Genomic DNA, 16,262 nt, shown 5'->3' on the forward strand with positions numbered 1-16,262 from the left:
GGATAAAAACCTTTCATCCAAGTTGTCCCAAAACTATTTAACACCCATTCAAATCTTCGAACAATTCTGAAAATGTTTTTATCTACACTCAAAAAAAACTTTTTCTACTTTCTTAAACTACTTGTTTCAAATGACTTAAAACAACAAAATTCTTAGTTTTTTTTTTTTTTTGGCGGGACAACTTTTAGTTTCATGTTCAATCTACTTCAATTTGAAAAATGATTAAGCTAACCTAATTGATTTGTGTTGGGACAACATGAAGAAGTTGTGTGAAACCGAGGATTTTTTTACAGTGTAATTCATATGTTATATACTTGTAACTGTGTGGGAAAAAAAAGTTCTGAAAATCATATTTATGAAATATAAACTTAAAGGGCACCTATGGTAAAAAATCTACTTGTCAAGCTGCTTGTAAAGACGTGTGTAAGTATAGTGTATAGACCGTCATATTGGGGTGATATAAACACACCCAGTGCTTTTTTTTTTTTCAATTTAACAACATAAAAACGGTGGACCAATTGGATCGGTTAAGAGCGACCGCAACTTGACATAGGAGTGCGGTCCCCCCGCCCAACAATATTGATTGACGGGAGCGCGTTACCTAATCCTCAGTTTGTCGTTTCACGTCTGCCATTTTCAGCGCGAGTACAAGCAAAATCACTAAAGGAACACTCTTGCTCTATTTTCAGATGGAAGGCTCATTGGGCTCAACACAAGATCAATATTCTCCACATTATCGCTCTAATCGGGATTATTGGTCGTACCTTTAGGTAGGTTTGCAAACGTGTACTTTTCATTGCGTCTACCTTAAACTTCAGCCGTTTGCATTTCTCATGTTCACAGAAGCTCCCTGTGATCTTAACTACGTGCAGCGCATTGCCTCATGTGCGCGTCTCTCCATTGGAAATAAAATTACAAACTTGCCAGCAGGTCGCACACCAGAAGCTCCTCTCTGCGTGGCATGATGCTGAGGCAGCGGCATGCATTTTGTAATTCTGGGTGTGGGTTTCTGTCGGGGTGCACGCAGCGACGTTTCAAGTCCAGCTGCCGACTTGGGGCACCGTTGTGAGTGCCCTAATGGAAACCTGTGTTTAGAGTTCTAAAATGCGTGGCGCGACAATTCAGGATTCTTCATGTTTCTGCCGCGCCACTGAGAGTGTCTGGTGTGCATTCGAGAGGTGCATTCAGTGCCTCTGTTAAAATTAATTCAGTGTGCATGGTTATTAGTCTCGGTGTACAAGCTCGGCACTTGAAACTAGCACACAGTTGGCTGTAAAACTAAACAAAGACACAAATGATTTTGTACTCTCTGCATGGTCTGTGTCCGAGTCGTACATGTACGGCTGAATGCTGATCCTCTCACTCCTGCTCCTTAAATGCCTAGTTCAGACTGCGTGATTTTAGCCCCGATTTTGGCTTGCCGACAGGTTTTGAGAATTCGCCAACAAATGCCTGAAATCACAGGCAAATCGGTGCTCGTGCACGTGAGTGACAATCACACAGTATGAACTATCAAAGACGCGATCTGAGAGAATCGCGGATGAGTCGCCGATGCCTGCGAGATATTTGGCGTGCTAAATATCTGGAGCTGTAGGTGATTCAAATCATGACGTGTGAATTGAGTTTTGACTGAAAATAACATCAGCCATCGCCTACAGCCAATGAGAGAGTGGCGTTCACTTGTGTGTGTGTGTGCGTGTGTGTATACCTGCTGCAGGCCAGCGGGAGGCTGGGGGAGAAGTTAAAAGCGCTGCTTTTCGATTTATTTTATATATACTAGTGGAGGTTTGACAGGACTCAGGAGCAACCGTGTCTGTTTGACTTTTCATACAGAAAGAAATTAGTTTATTATCAACGTTGAGGAGAAATGGCTAATTCCCTTTAAACCCAGGTGAGCAAATATGTACATGTTCTACCCCATTAAAGGCTTCTTTCTCATTATGTAGTTAATAACAAAAGATATACTATGTGTTTTTGGCTGTGAGACGTAGTTTGGACGAAGTTGTCGGTGATTCTTTCTATTGTAAAGTCATGCAATGTGAAAGTCCCTGTCACCCTTTACATCTTGCAGTGTAAACAAAGCAGCGACGAAACGCAAGCCCAGATACTCGTGCAGGGTGAAAACATCTGTGACACGACTACTTTGAAAATGATGCAGTCTGAACTCGACATAAGTCTGCCTGTCTGTTGAAAACACAGAGCAGGTGAGCTCTTGGCTCCGCCCCCTTGTTACGTTGGGTGGAAGCCAGAACTAATTTTCATGTGAAGCAACACACCCCTAAAACAGCGAGCTGTGTACTCGCCCCCAACATGACACTTTTTAACACATTATAATTAAAACATCTGAACACATCTGAGACACTTAAAAGAACCATAATATTAAATTATAAAAAGGGGTAAACTATGTGCCCTTTAACATACATTTGTTTTGAAAAATGCATAAAATATGGTTTGTGAGATTAAAAGCTCAATTAACTATTTTCAGTGATGAAAAAAAAAGAAATGCTTCCGTTTTCTTAGAAGGCCAAAAAGGTGGCAGCTACATTTTTGTCATACATAACATTTCATGAACATAAACTACACTAATATTGCATGAAATCAAACTAGAAATGATGTAAACATACTTGCAGTAACAGTGACTCCGAATGAGCTTCTTCAGTCAGCATTCCTGATGGTCCTGCATGCTGACTAATGCTTAAACACTTCTGTGTGTGTGTGCTCACTGGACTCATTGACGAGCTGGTGAAATTGTTCCAGACTGCAGCTCTTCAATTCAATTAATTATTGATTGTATCATCATCTGCATGCGCTGCTAACGGCTTCAGATCAAAGGCTTTGAGAGTTTGTGTGCGTTCTAGGTTTCCGTCGCTTTGACAGCACGTCAAATGGAGGAAGACAGAGGTAATTTACCCGGTATTATTATGCATGAGTGCGCTCATGAAAACAAAGATGTTTTTAATGGTATCTGAGGCCTAGTCTCCATTCATACACTTGGGCACAGTCATTTTCCGTCCCAAACCACCCGCTCCAAAACTCCTCTCAGGCAGAACAGCTGAACATGGTAAACAGCGTTTGAACTCACTGAGCACTGAAGTCCCGTCAGGCGGCTCTGCTTCTCCCTGAGGTGCTTGGTGGTGGAAAGGTTTCAGTCGACGGACTATACAATTTTTATTTACTTTTTTAGATAATTGAGTCTACTGACAAATTTTATCAATTTACTAATGTGTGAAATTATATATATATATATATATATATATATATATATATATATATATATATATACACACACACACATATTCAGTGCTCCGTATGATTGAGTACAACCCATTTTGAAAATGAATATTTTGATCCATTTCTCAGTGAATATAAGCAATATATTTTGGTGAATTTAAACAAAACAGATTTATTGACATATATTTATTGAAATGTTTTAATCACCAAAAATTTCTTTTTAAATATTTGTATTTAATAATTTTCTATAAGATAAATTTGGCTGTACTAGTTTTTGGACCTTTTTTTGTAAGTTTTTTGTGGCTTCAGTACTGTGTGTGTGTGTGTGTGTGTGTGTGTGTGTCTCTGTGTCTCTGTGTCTCTGTGTCTGTGTGTGTCTGTCTGTCTGTCTGTCTGTGTCTGTCTGTCTGTCTGTCTGTCTGTCTGTGTCTGTCTGTCTGTCTGTCTGTGTGTGTGTGTCTGTCTGTGTGTGTGTGTGTGTGTGTGTGTGTCTGTCTGTCTGTCTGTGTCTGTCTATAGTCTTGCAAGTGAATCTGGAAAGACAAGACTGTAGCATCAATGCAGTTTTTTTGTTTTTCATTAAGACATGATTTTATATAGAACTGTTCAGAAGAGTTTATTAATAATGCTGAGACGCATTTCCTGCTTGAATTTACTCAAAATATTTTCCTTGCCTGTTACTCTGTAGGTTCAACAGTCAGATGCATTGTCAATTAGTTATAGTAGATATTACTTTTTGTATCTGGCTTTCTCTAATTAATAAATTGCAATGAAATCAAATCAATAAAATTCTATTTCTTTATCTGTCAAAAGTCTTATGGTGTTGCTACATTATAAACGCACCCTTTGTGTATTGTTCAAAATTTTATTAAAAGCAGAAAATGCAACTGCAAATTTCACCTCTTCCCAACGGGGAAAAACACTATAAAGAATGCATGATTATATGGTGTCATGGCTTTATCAAAGTATTTAAAGTATTTTGCCCAAAATAAGAGTTGTCACAAAATTACTCCTTACTAAAACAGAAAACGTTGACAAGCACAAGGGTTAAATGAAAATATTTGTTCAAGTTATGGTGTCTCAAGTCAACGTTGAGTCAGTGGCTTTAACTTGGTCGATCACTGTTTGAGAAAGCATGATCTTGGGGTCTAATTAATCAATTGACTGTTTAATTAATCGTGTGTTTTCTGCTTCATGATGAACACCAGTTTTGTCAGCATACATTGAACCAATCCTTTGTTCAGTCACATTGAAAGTGGTCGTAAATTTGAACATCTTTTGAACAGATTGACAAATCAGTGCAAACACTGGTGATGGTGAACTGTATATGCCAGAGTTCCAGCAAATTTTGAACATATTGCCACCAACCGTTCCAGATGAACTTTAATGCTGGTTACGATAATTTCCCATCACTTTGCCTGTCTGATAAATGAAATTCTGGTGTCTTGCTGATTGAAACATGACTTAATAAGATGTTAACAACGCAACCCAAAATCAACAATTTAGCTCAGCGGTCACTAATCTCGGTCCTGGAGGGCCGGTGTCCCTGCAGGGTTTAGTTTCAACTTGCTTCTACACACCTGCCTTGATGTTTTAAGTATACCTAGTAAGACCTTGATTAGCTTATTCAGGTGTGTTTGATTAGGGTTGGAGCTAAGATCTGTAGGACACCGGCCCTCCAGGAACAAGTTTGGTGACCCCTGAATTAGCTGATTATTCCCTTCAGAAGAGTGCTTATGTTTTCCCCTCATCAACAGAAAGACATCAGTCCGTTAGTACAAACCAAAACAGTTTATTAGGAAACATCAGTCAGAGCACATTCTCCCAGAATTCTGAGCAGTGGTCGAAAGTTGAGCAAGAAAACTGACCAAAATCAAGAGGCTGACCACAGTACATGCTCAACAAATGAACAACTGGCAGCTCTCATCCCTGAACATGCTTTGATTACTAGGATCTTAAAAATATTTCCTGGGGAAAAAAAACAAACATATTCATTGATGCCGTGGTTCAGCAGAAGACCAAGAGTCTGTGCTCTTAACAGATGAAGAGGAGGAGGAAGGTGTACAGTGAGAGCCTGAGCCAAGTGCATCTGCCCATATAAACAAAACCAAGAGAGAATCTGATTTACGAAGACTTCTTCTGCTTCTTCTTCTCTGCCTCCTCCTCTTTCTCCTTCTCTATTTCGGCGACCAGCGTCTCAATCTCTTTGGACTCCAGAATCTGTGAAAGGCGAGAACGAGCCCCAAATGTGTCATGAGCGATTACCAAGACTCAACAGATGACAAGAATGCTGCATCAATACTTAAAGCATATAAAATAAATCCAGAATTCAGAAGCTTTACCTTAAGGGGCTGGTTTCTTCGGATCACTGCCAGCTCGATGTTCTTGCCCCCGGATTGCACAACCTGTGCAGCACAGATCACACACAACTGCCTCAGCAAACATGTTGCGTCCTGCCAGCTTCATGACATGAGTGTGTGTTGTGAACATGTAACTAAGGGAATGTGTTGTTTACCTCCAGTAAGGCTTTGATGGCCAGCTTGATGGCATCATTATCACTGGCGATGGCTTCATCTGTGTAGTTCTTCTCCAGAAACTCCCTCACCGTCTTCGCACTGCGGCCGATGGCGTTTGCCTGATGACATGAGATACACAGGTTTAATAAGCTCGAAAACGAGTAGAACTTCAACATTGTGGAAATGCACTGCTCCCACTTTACCTTCCATGCGTGGTATGTTCCAGAAGGGTCTGTCTGATAGAGACGTGGGGTCCCATCATAGTCGAAACCAACAATCAGGGCCGAGATGCCGAACGGACGACGTCCATTGCTTTGAGTGTAGCGCTGTTGCACAAGCAAGAGCACAATTAATAGTGACAAAATGATTTAGAAATGTTAGCTCTACCTGTGTAAACTCTGTAAATTTATTAGTAACTAAGCCCAGGGCAGCATGATTTATTAAAATAATCATTTAAATCAAATACGTAAATCCCAGCACTGTGTTGTTTCACACGAGAGGCTCGTGATCCAGTGTTTTCAGTGTCTCTGAGTGGTTTGGTTCACTGTAAATACTGCTCTACACAAACTCTGCTTTTGCCGTACGTTTAGGTTACTTTTAACATGCATTTGGGATAGGGCTGTAAGATTCATCAGAAAAAGATCATGATCTGGATTTGACCCCCCCATACGACCTTTATCCAGCATTTCTACGATTCAGCCAATTGTATTTTGGCGGCCACACAAGTCTTCACATTGTTTTATATACAGTACAAATGGTGTTAAAAGAGTCAAAAACTATATTTATAAGGATTAATTCACCCAAAAAATGTCATTTCAGCTTTCATGTTATGTATTCACGGCCACAAAATCACACGTGAGCTAACCATGAGCTGTTACCACAGAGAATACACGCATGAATGTCTACTTTAGTAACAGAACCTGTGGAAAGTTTGATTTCAATGTATGTTTTTTTTTCTAAATATGACGGAAGCCATGACATGAGCAGCACTCGGCAGTGAAAGTGAAACAAGTGTGCACATCATTTAAATGATCAAATCGCATTTTAGAGTTATGATTACGACAATCGTTTGATATGTTTTTTATTTCCTAGCAAACAGTGTTGTGCATGAAAAACGTTTTACAGTGCGAGTATAACTACTCTAGCCTATATAATGTTGAATATATTGCAAGAGGGAATCTGATCATGACAAATGTGAAAACATGCTCTAATAATGTTGTCAATGACAAATGATTAGCATATATCTTAAACACAATAATTCAACTTCAGAATTATGAATCGTTGTATTCTGATATCATCACTGTACTGTGAATTAACCAGTCTTGTTCAAGTCCACCATTCAAAGTCTACATGAAATTTACTATATGTTTGAGAAATAACAATAACAATAGCCTACACACGTTAACCTTTATTTTACATTTATACAATCATGAGAAAATCGTGATCTTCATTTCAAGCAAAAAACTTGTGATTTGGAATCGTGCAGCCCTGATTTAAGATCACAAAACATAATAATTTTATATTCTTTATTAACACCAATAATAATTATTTTAATTTTAATAAGTCGGTTTCAGTTTTAAACAGGTGTCCTGTAAAATAAAGTATATTCAAAGTGCTATACAGTGAAACAATTTTGATTTATCTTGTTGAAGAGTCATATCTCTACTATTGTTAGTCAATTAAAAAAATCTCTAAATGTGCAGCCTTAAGGTTTGTGCATCCTGAAATGACTTTCACTCATGCTTGTTTTGTTTTTGGCCTTCATACCCAAGCGATTTTTACTACTAATGCTAGTGAATTGATGCTAAAGGGCACTTAAAAACTAAAACAGAAATACCCTGGTATACAAAGTGGCACTGCACAACTTTACGTTTATTGCACAGAAGTGAGCCAATGTTTATGTGCTTGTTAAAGCCATTAAGACGGTATTTCTTAATTGGTAAATGAAACATGAATAGCAGCAGCAGATCCAGCTAGTGTTCACACACCAATGAAACAAGCAGCACCACATTCATCTCGTCTCAATGCTTCTTCTCCACTGTTAGGAATGTTTGCTCACCTATACTGTTTTGTGCTTGAGCACCACTAAGTTGAGTTTACTGTAATTTTAGCACATGAACAAAAGTGTATGGGTGACCACATCATTGGCCACATTGTGTTTGATTCTAAAAACACGAGTCACAAAACATTCAGGAATTTTTTCAAATCACTTCAAATTCTCTCATGTTATATCAAACATTATGAGCTCTGTAAAACCCATATAAAAAAGGGTGACTTTCACTGTAAACATGCTAAACAATGCAATTTTCTTTCATCTTTTGTGGTCTATAGTATGAAGGCAGAATTTTCCACTTGTAGTGTAGTGGTGAAGTTACCTGTTTGAGTGTGGCGATGTAGCGGGTGATGTACTCCACAGTTACGGGGTCTTCCACTGTGAGTCTGTGGCTCTGACACTCTACTCGTGCTCTGTTGATCACAATCCTGGCATCTGCTGTCAGACCTGTACAACACATTTAGCAAACAAGCCAAGATCACTATTACACAGTACAGTCAGGATATATACCACAGTTATGCTTTTAATTAACGTCTCTGATTTACCTGCATCCAAGCAAAAAAAAAAAATAAAAAATAAAAAACACTCATTCCCTTAACCCTTTCCCTGCTATTGCGAAGATATCTCTTCAATTACGTCTTTCATTGACAAGTTTTTACAGAAATTTGTGTTCTAGGTGTATTAAAGTAAGGGATGTCTTCTAGGGCTCCCAGCTATGAAATATGAACCCATTAGGGCTGTTCGATTCATCAAAATCGAATCACGATTTGAAACGTTGCGATTAACTAATCGCAAAAGGCGATATTATATAATCTCCTCGACCCAGGGAAAAGTACGTGACTGCCATCTGTGTAATAGTCTTACCATCCAATTAATAGAGCATGCTTTCGTTCTGCCCAATCAGAATTGCGTGACCGAACCATGCAGAAAGCCCACAAAACAAACAAACAAACAGGGAAGTGTGGACAAGTGAGATGATGGGGTCTGCGGCTTCAGAAGCATTAATTGACAAACTAATATAAAAAAACAGCACATCAGTAATATGGGAATATTTTGCTTTCAAAGTAAGACACCGAATAAAAACAGATCATTTGTAAGAGCTGTTGCAGAATTGTTGCCACAGCAGGAAAATAGAACCACCAGCACCCGAAAAAGCACCATAGACGGCTAAATGAGGAGTGTCTTGAACTCAACTGAAAGTATTGCCAGTGACACTCAATCTAGTAGCAAGCAGATAAGTACAATTTCAGAGTTGTTACACCGTATGAAAAAACATTACAAAGGCACTAGGAGATAACTAACATAACACCATAACTCACAACTGTTTGTTCTAGAGAAAAACAAGCGTTTCATTTCTGAATTATTTATAAACACATTTAAAAAGTTTGGGTAAATATGCTTTCAGTTCCTTTTTTAACACTCACTGCATTTAGCAATTAGAAGCTACGATACAAAATATTGAGCTGAAGCTTCACTAAAAAATTAAATCGCAAATCAAATTGAAATCGCACTATCAGTTAAAAAATAAATTAATAAATAAATTAAATAAATAAATAAAAACACACAATTATATTTTCCCCAAACTGCACAGTCCTAGAACCCATGTAGATAAAAATAAAATGATTATTCATTGTTTAAAAGTAACGGTTTGGGTCTTTATTTTGATATATAATATAGTTTGTATAATCAAAGCAGAAAATATTCAGGACATCAAATTTAGGTGAAAATGATAAAAAAAATGATGGTGCTATCTGGCGAGGAAAGAGAATTTAAATTTCACATCATCTAATTCTCCCAAATGATTATCCAAACATTCATTCTTTCAAACCCCTTACACATACTCTACTCTGATTGGTCAGATGGCTGACTAGTCAGTGCATAATAACTAAAGGCTCATTATGAACACTCTGTTGGAAAGTTAGGGTGGTGCTGATTTTATTACATAAATTCAAGCATGAGTCTAATGATAAAATACTGAAAGAAACTAGATTATCAACCTGAACCTCCATTATCTTGAGCTGGATGGTTCTTAAATTCATAGAATAATAATCCTTTACAGCTCATCAGGCTATCTGCAGGTTTCATTAAGTTAGATTTAAGACGTTTTATGACCATTATGAATGAAATTTCAGACTTGTGCATTGTTTAAAGTATATTTATCATGAAGAAAATTACATTCTTCATAAATGATCACAAAGATATATTTGTTGACTTTTGCTTCAAATGGATCGCATAAATAAATCCTAATTTGTTATAAATCGTTACGTTTCATGTCTACTTATACAAATAACTTGTGTAAATAGTTTTCTATAAATGGAAGATAAACATAAAGGAATATATTGCTCTGCTGTTATCATGAGGAACTGTATTAGTATTCTTTCCCTGATTAGGGGATTTATTTTGGAGAATTACCTGTAAAAACAGATGTTGTGAATTGTATTTCTTTGCAATATAAACTTAAATATAAAAAAAAGTTTCATTGAGATGGAGATTGCTTCCCCACATGTGACCAGTTTAAGGCTCCCTGACCCACCTCTTTTGGATGCGTCCAAAACTTTGATTTCTGATGTGACATTTAAATGGTTTTCTGATATGTATGGTCCCTTTACACTCAGAAAGTGCTATAGTTGGGTTCTCTCGTTCTCTGCTGGATTATAATGTGTCCAAACAAAGCACCATAACTTATGGAATGATTATTGGCAAGAGTGTCATTCTAAAACTGTGGAAATCAGATTCTATTCCTCAATTTAAGACATATCTCACTCAAATATTGCACATAGTAAGAATCTGTTATGGAGTTATTGACAATCTTGATAAGTTTTACAATACATGACAACCATTTCTTGATCCCCTGGACCAATATAATGCAGATTCTGAGCAGCAGTGAGGTCCTTAATAAGCTCACTACCCCTATTGACTGCCTCTTTGTATTTTCTTTGAAACTGTTTATTTATTTATTTATTATTACCATTATTAACTTTGTATTATCAGGCTTATTTAATGATTTTTATTGTTGTTGTGTTGCTTGGCAATTATTAAAATTGTAAAACTAATAAAAACACTTGTTTAAAAAAAAAGACAAAAAAAAAGAAAAGAAATGGAGATTGTTGGTGATTGGATGGGTGTTGGCCTAATTGGGTAACTTTACAGAGACAGAGAAAAATAAAGACACAATAATTCAGTAAAACTGAGACTTTAAAGCCAAAAATTTCGCTTTTGAAATGTAGGACTTTTTAAGACCCTGCGGACACCCTGCTCACAAGACTGGCATTACACAAACACATATTAACCTTCCGTAACTGATGATGACTCACTTCAGCAGTTCAGATTCAATTCTTTCCATTTATTCTGCACTTTAATCTTTTAAGCTGCGCATGCCTACAGCATTCACAAACATCTACATTACATGAAGAGCCATATTAGAAAAGTATGAGGGCACTTTAATTTATTTCCCATTTATTGTATTTATTAACATCTACCCCAACCCTAAACCTAACTGTCACAGTAACGTAAAAACAGTAGTTGTACTGAGTATTATTTATGTTATCTATTAAATTACCCAATAATTTTTTTAACGCCCACCCAACCCTAAACCCAATCGTCACAGTACTGTAAATATATAAATTATTGTTATACAGTGTTATAAAAATGCTGGTAAATTAATGTGCATATCGCACTTCCGGCCGGCCGCATATTAGATCTAGATTTTACCGTATAGAGGCTCTAGTTGTGGAATTTAAAAAATAAAAAGTCATCATTCACATTCAACGCATTATTTATAACAAAATAAAAATGAATGGTAAATAAAAAACATGAAAATGACTGAATCTCCAGATGTCAGGAGTAAAAGTATGAATCTTACCTGCGAAGGCCATGCACACATGTTCATCCAAAGCACAGATCTTCCTGACCGTCCTCTCTTCCTGAAGCTTCGCCACTGACTTCTTCTCAACACCCAGCACAACAATATCTTTTCCCCTGATTCCAACCTGCATTAAACAAAAGTCACAAATAGTGAAATTACTGAAAACTAGTAGCATTAACATAAAGAATATCATTTAGTGTGAGCACTGAACTTTCATACTGATGTCCTCTTATCCTTATACTATGAACACATCGCCCTCTACCGGAAATGTTGACCATCACACTCTCTTAAGAATGAAACTACCTGACTCATACTGTTATAGAAGAAGCTTAATAAACTAAACACAAATAACATTTTAAAATGGCACTCAGCTCTTAGGGGAAATTCTAACATTCTTAAGGTTTGAAACGCAACTTTAAAAGACACATAAACCTGAAATGGACATGTAATTCCATTGATTTGTTAGCCGGCAAAATTATTAAACCCCACGTTATATCATAGTAATTAGTTTGAGAAGTACGCGGTATGATAGATGTGAATTAAAAGCGCAATTAAGTACATAACTTGTGCTTTATTAGACCACACGTCTAGTTTATCTGAATAGCGCATGCTAATATTAGCCGCAACATGCAAGTCACGCTTAGCAGTAGAAATGCAAATACAAAGCACTCCTGATAAACAAAACTACTCAATTTCTTCATTACAGTCTTTCTCAATCACTGTATTTATTCCTGTATCCACCACGTGTTGGCTAAATTGCTCATCTTTTATTTTAGAGATGTATGGGTAGTGCCTAGCTGTTAGCCGTTAGCTAAAGCTGCGGCTCAGATGTAAGCATATAAACACACTCACAGCTGTGGAGCCCTTCTTTACTGCTTCCTGCGCATATTCCACCTGAAACAAGTGACCGTCTGGAGAGAAAACTGTTATAGCTCTGTCGTATCTAGCTGCCATTTCTGCACACTAGACACAAAAGCGCGAATTGCTGTGAAATAGTTGCCTCTGACTTTCGACTAGCAGCACAGCACAGGAGGTTTCGAAATTGATCTGCGCGTGCGCAATCACCGAGCGCATAGGATGTTGGGTCTTGTAATCCACAATACACGGAACTACATTTTTTTTTATTTGAGTTCAAGTTACTTTCTGTAAACTTATATGACTGTCTGTTTATTTTGTTTTTGATTACTGAATCTTTATGTGTTTTGTAATAACAAATTATATGCCAAAATAAATACTACTTTGCTCAGAATTTTGGTGCAGTTTAAATGAGGTCATAAACTGATTTTTTTGCAAGAAATATAGATATATAAATAGATATATAACAGGGCTGTAGCCAGCCTGGTGAAAGAGGTGGTTCTTTTTTTCTCAAAAAGTGGACATTTTTGCAGTTATTTGCCTCATTTTCTATTTAATTATGAGGTTTAAACACTGCATTTTAGAGATATTTTAAGCACTTTTTTGTTGGTTTAGCTTGTTGGATGGTCATCATAACGACATGTTTTGATGTACCAAAATTTCCTAAAGATTTACAATAAAGAAATATGAGAACAATACATTTTTTCTTATGCAAATATATTGCATCATATATCAATAGAAAAAACAGGAATCTAAATTAAAAACTAGCCTATTGTCTGGGCAAATAATAAACTGGCGAGCACATTCAACCTTCCTCAGTCAGAATTTGGAAAGCCAAATTCGTCACTTCAAAACAGAAAGTCCCACCGAAGCAACAGCCAACCCAGGATTCCACTTGGTTTTGAAGCCTTTTTCGATAGGTAATTGTCATGGGTATTTTGAACAACTTATTATAGCATAGCTGTCAAAATAAGACTAATGAGCCCATGTTTGGGACAAATTCTGGACCTCTGTCAGGGAGGGGTGGGTCTATCGAACCACCCGAACACTCCCTGGTTACAGGCCTGTATAACTATAATTAGATTTTTTTTATTGTTGTTTTTGACAAAACAAGGTACATACATTGCAGGTGTTCATTAACAAAGGTATTTTGGTTTCGTTTTTCTTTTTTAACCACAAACTTAAGACAGAAAAAAATTAACCATAAAAATGAATAAGGAAAAAAAGTTAATTAAATCATTAAATTAAATAAATCACATTAAAATAATAATAAAAAATAAATTTAAAAAACTGTGGCGATGTGATGGGAAGTGTAGGTAGTGCTGTCGCCTCACAGCAAGAAGGTCACTGGACTGCGTATGGTTGCGTTGCGTAAAACATATGCTGGATAAGTTGTTTCATTCCGCTGTGGCAACCTCAGATTATATACATTATTATTAAAATACAAATGTATTCAGAGCAGTAGAATTTTTTTTTTTTTTTTTTGATGTTTTAGAAAGTCAGAGCAATTTTTTTCAACTGTTACTCATTAGTTAAAGCTATTTATTTATATATATATATATATATATATATATATATATATATATATATATATATATATATATATATATATATATATATATATATATATATATATAGTACTATTTGTTTTGTTGTTGTTTTTTCATTCACTTTCGTCAATTGATGAAGTTTTGTTCTTCATCACTGTCTCCAGTGGTTTGCATGGTTTGGGACTTGTGGAGCTGCGCAGCAATGGATTTGCTCCTCAGTGTTTGTGTAACCCCGGGGTCCTACGCCAGCCAACCCGCTCCGAGCTGGTATCGAACCGGCAACTTTCCACATGGGAGTCAGTTGCTCTACCAAAGGGCTAAAAACCATGGTCTCTAGCGTTTGTCGCTAGAGCACCTTTAGAGGTCAGAGGAGTGAAGTTTACCTGCACAGCACTTACTAGCTGGCCTCTGTTACATTTGGACTGTACGCAGTGAAAATAAACCACACTGAACTCAACTCTGAAAACTGGACAGACGCAATTTCAATTCACTATAATCGCCTTAGTTACATTCTATCAACATTGTAAAAGCGCTGTCGAAATAAAGATGAATTGAATTTTAAATTGTTCTTTTAAAAATGTATTAGAGTAGTGCCAGTTTTAACAACTTATAAATAAATTATAGATGTCTAGACACTTTATTTGTTATTAAATCTATCAAAACTATCAAAAAAGCAACAACAAAAAAAGAGATTCAAACGGTTGTCATGGCCATTCATTCTTAATTTTGTTTTATTTTATACTGTACATGATCTATTATTAGTGAATATGTATACACTTTATTGCCAAATTTGTTTGAATCTGAAGATGTTTTGATCTTAGGCGTGCAAACGGCCTCAACAAACGTTTGTGAAAGAATAAATGTTCAATGATAGGATGTGCATTAAATAAATTCATTTGTGAAATTACCTCACTCCTATATAATACATGGTCAACAACAGCAACTCCATGAAGTGGCAGACCACATAAAACCACAGGGTCAGCGCATGGGTGCAGAAGCCTTTTTGCAGAGTCATTAGCTACAGACCTCAAAGCTTCATGTGGCCTATTTGAGTTTGAACACTAAAGAAGATCATTTGAAAAAAAAGTAAGATTACCTTCCATGGTATTTGTTTTTCTTACTATGGAAGTCAATGGTACCTTGTTTTCATCTTTATTCAGAACATCTTTGTGTTCATCAGAATTAAACTTATAAGGGGCTGGAACTCCTGGAGGGAGAGTAAATAGTAAGTTAATTTAAATTTTTTGGTGAACTATCTGGTGGTAGTGTGGAGAGAGGGTTAGGGTTAGGGTTAGGGTTAACCCTAACCCTAACCCACCAGTGCACAAAGCAAGGTCCATAAGTACATCGATGAGTGAACTTAATTGGCCTGCACTCCGTCTTAAACTTAACCCGACTAAACAGCTTTAGGATGAATTAGAGTGGAAACTGAACCAGGCCTTCTACATTCAACATCAGTGATTGACCTCACAAATCAACTTAGATGAATGGTCAAAAAATTCCCATCACGCCTTGGGGAGCATCTTCTCAGAAGAGCTAGAGCTGTTATAGAGACAACACAATATAAAACCATTCAGATTAAGATTAGGATGTTATTAAATGGGGCGACACTGTGGCTCAGTGGTTAGCACTGTCGCCTCACATCAAGAAGGTTGCTGGTTCGAGTACCATCTGGGTCAGATGTCATTCTGTGTGGAGTTTGCTTGTTCTGCGTTTCCTCTGGGTGCTCCAGTTTCCCCTACAGTCCAAGCCATGCGCTATAGGTGAACTGAATAAACTAAATTGGCCGTAATCTATGAGTGTGTATGAATGAGTGTAATTTCCCAGTACTGGGTTGCAGCCGCAAGGGCATCCGCTGTGTAATATACATGATGGATAAGTTGGTAGTTCAATCCGCTGTGGCGACCCCTGAATAATAAAAGGACTAAGCTGAAGGGAAATGAATGAATGTTATTAAATGTCATGTGCATGCAAAGATATCCCAATAATTTTGACAATATAATAGTGTGTTTATATGTATGTGTGTATATAAACAATAATAATAATAATAATAATAACACTATTTACATTTAATAATGTCAATAAAATATATTTATGATTTATTTGAATTATATTTTTACAAGCATTTATTAAAAAAAAAACTGAACAAAATCTGATTGAGACGATATGCTGTTAAGGCCACGCCATCAAAA

At 36.8% G+C, this 16,262-nt stretch overlaps 1 protein-coding gene across 1 annotated transcript; it reads right to left on the reverse strand.

Moving 5' to 3' along the window:
• Positions 1-5,003: 5,003 nt before the first annotated feature.
• Positions 5,004-12,717, reverse strand: psma8 (proteasome 20S subunit alpha 8). The gene is given in 7 exon segments (NM_213166.1): positions 5,004-5,451; positions 5,574-5,636; positions 5,747-5,866; positions 5,951-6,073; positions 8,123-8,247; positions 11,663-11,789; positions 12,518-12,717. Coding segments are annotated over 7 exon segments (756 nt in total). The 5' UTR covers positions 12,620-12,717; the 3' UTR covers positions 5,004-5,355.
• Between the last annotated feature and the right edge of the window lie 3,545 nt (positions 12,718-16,262).

This window comes from Danio rerio, chromosome 20 (genome assembly GCF_049306965.1).
Source record: "Danio rerio strain Tuebingen ecotype United States chromosome 20, GRCz12tu, whole genome shotgun sequence".
NCBI lineage: Eukaryota > Metazoa > Chordata > Actinopteri > Cypriniformes > Danionidae > Danio > Danio rerio.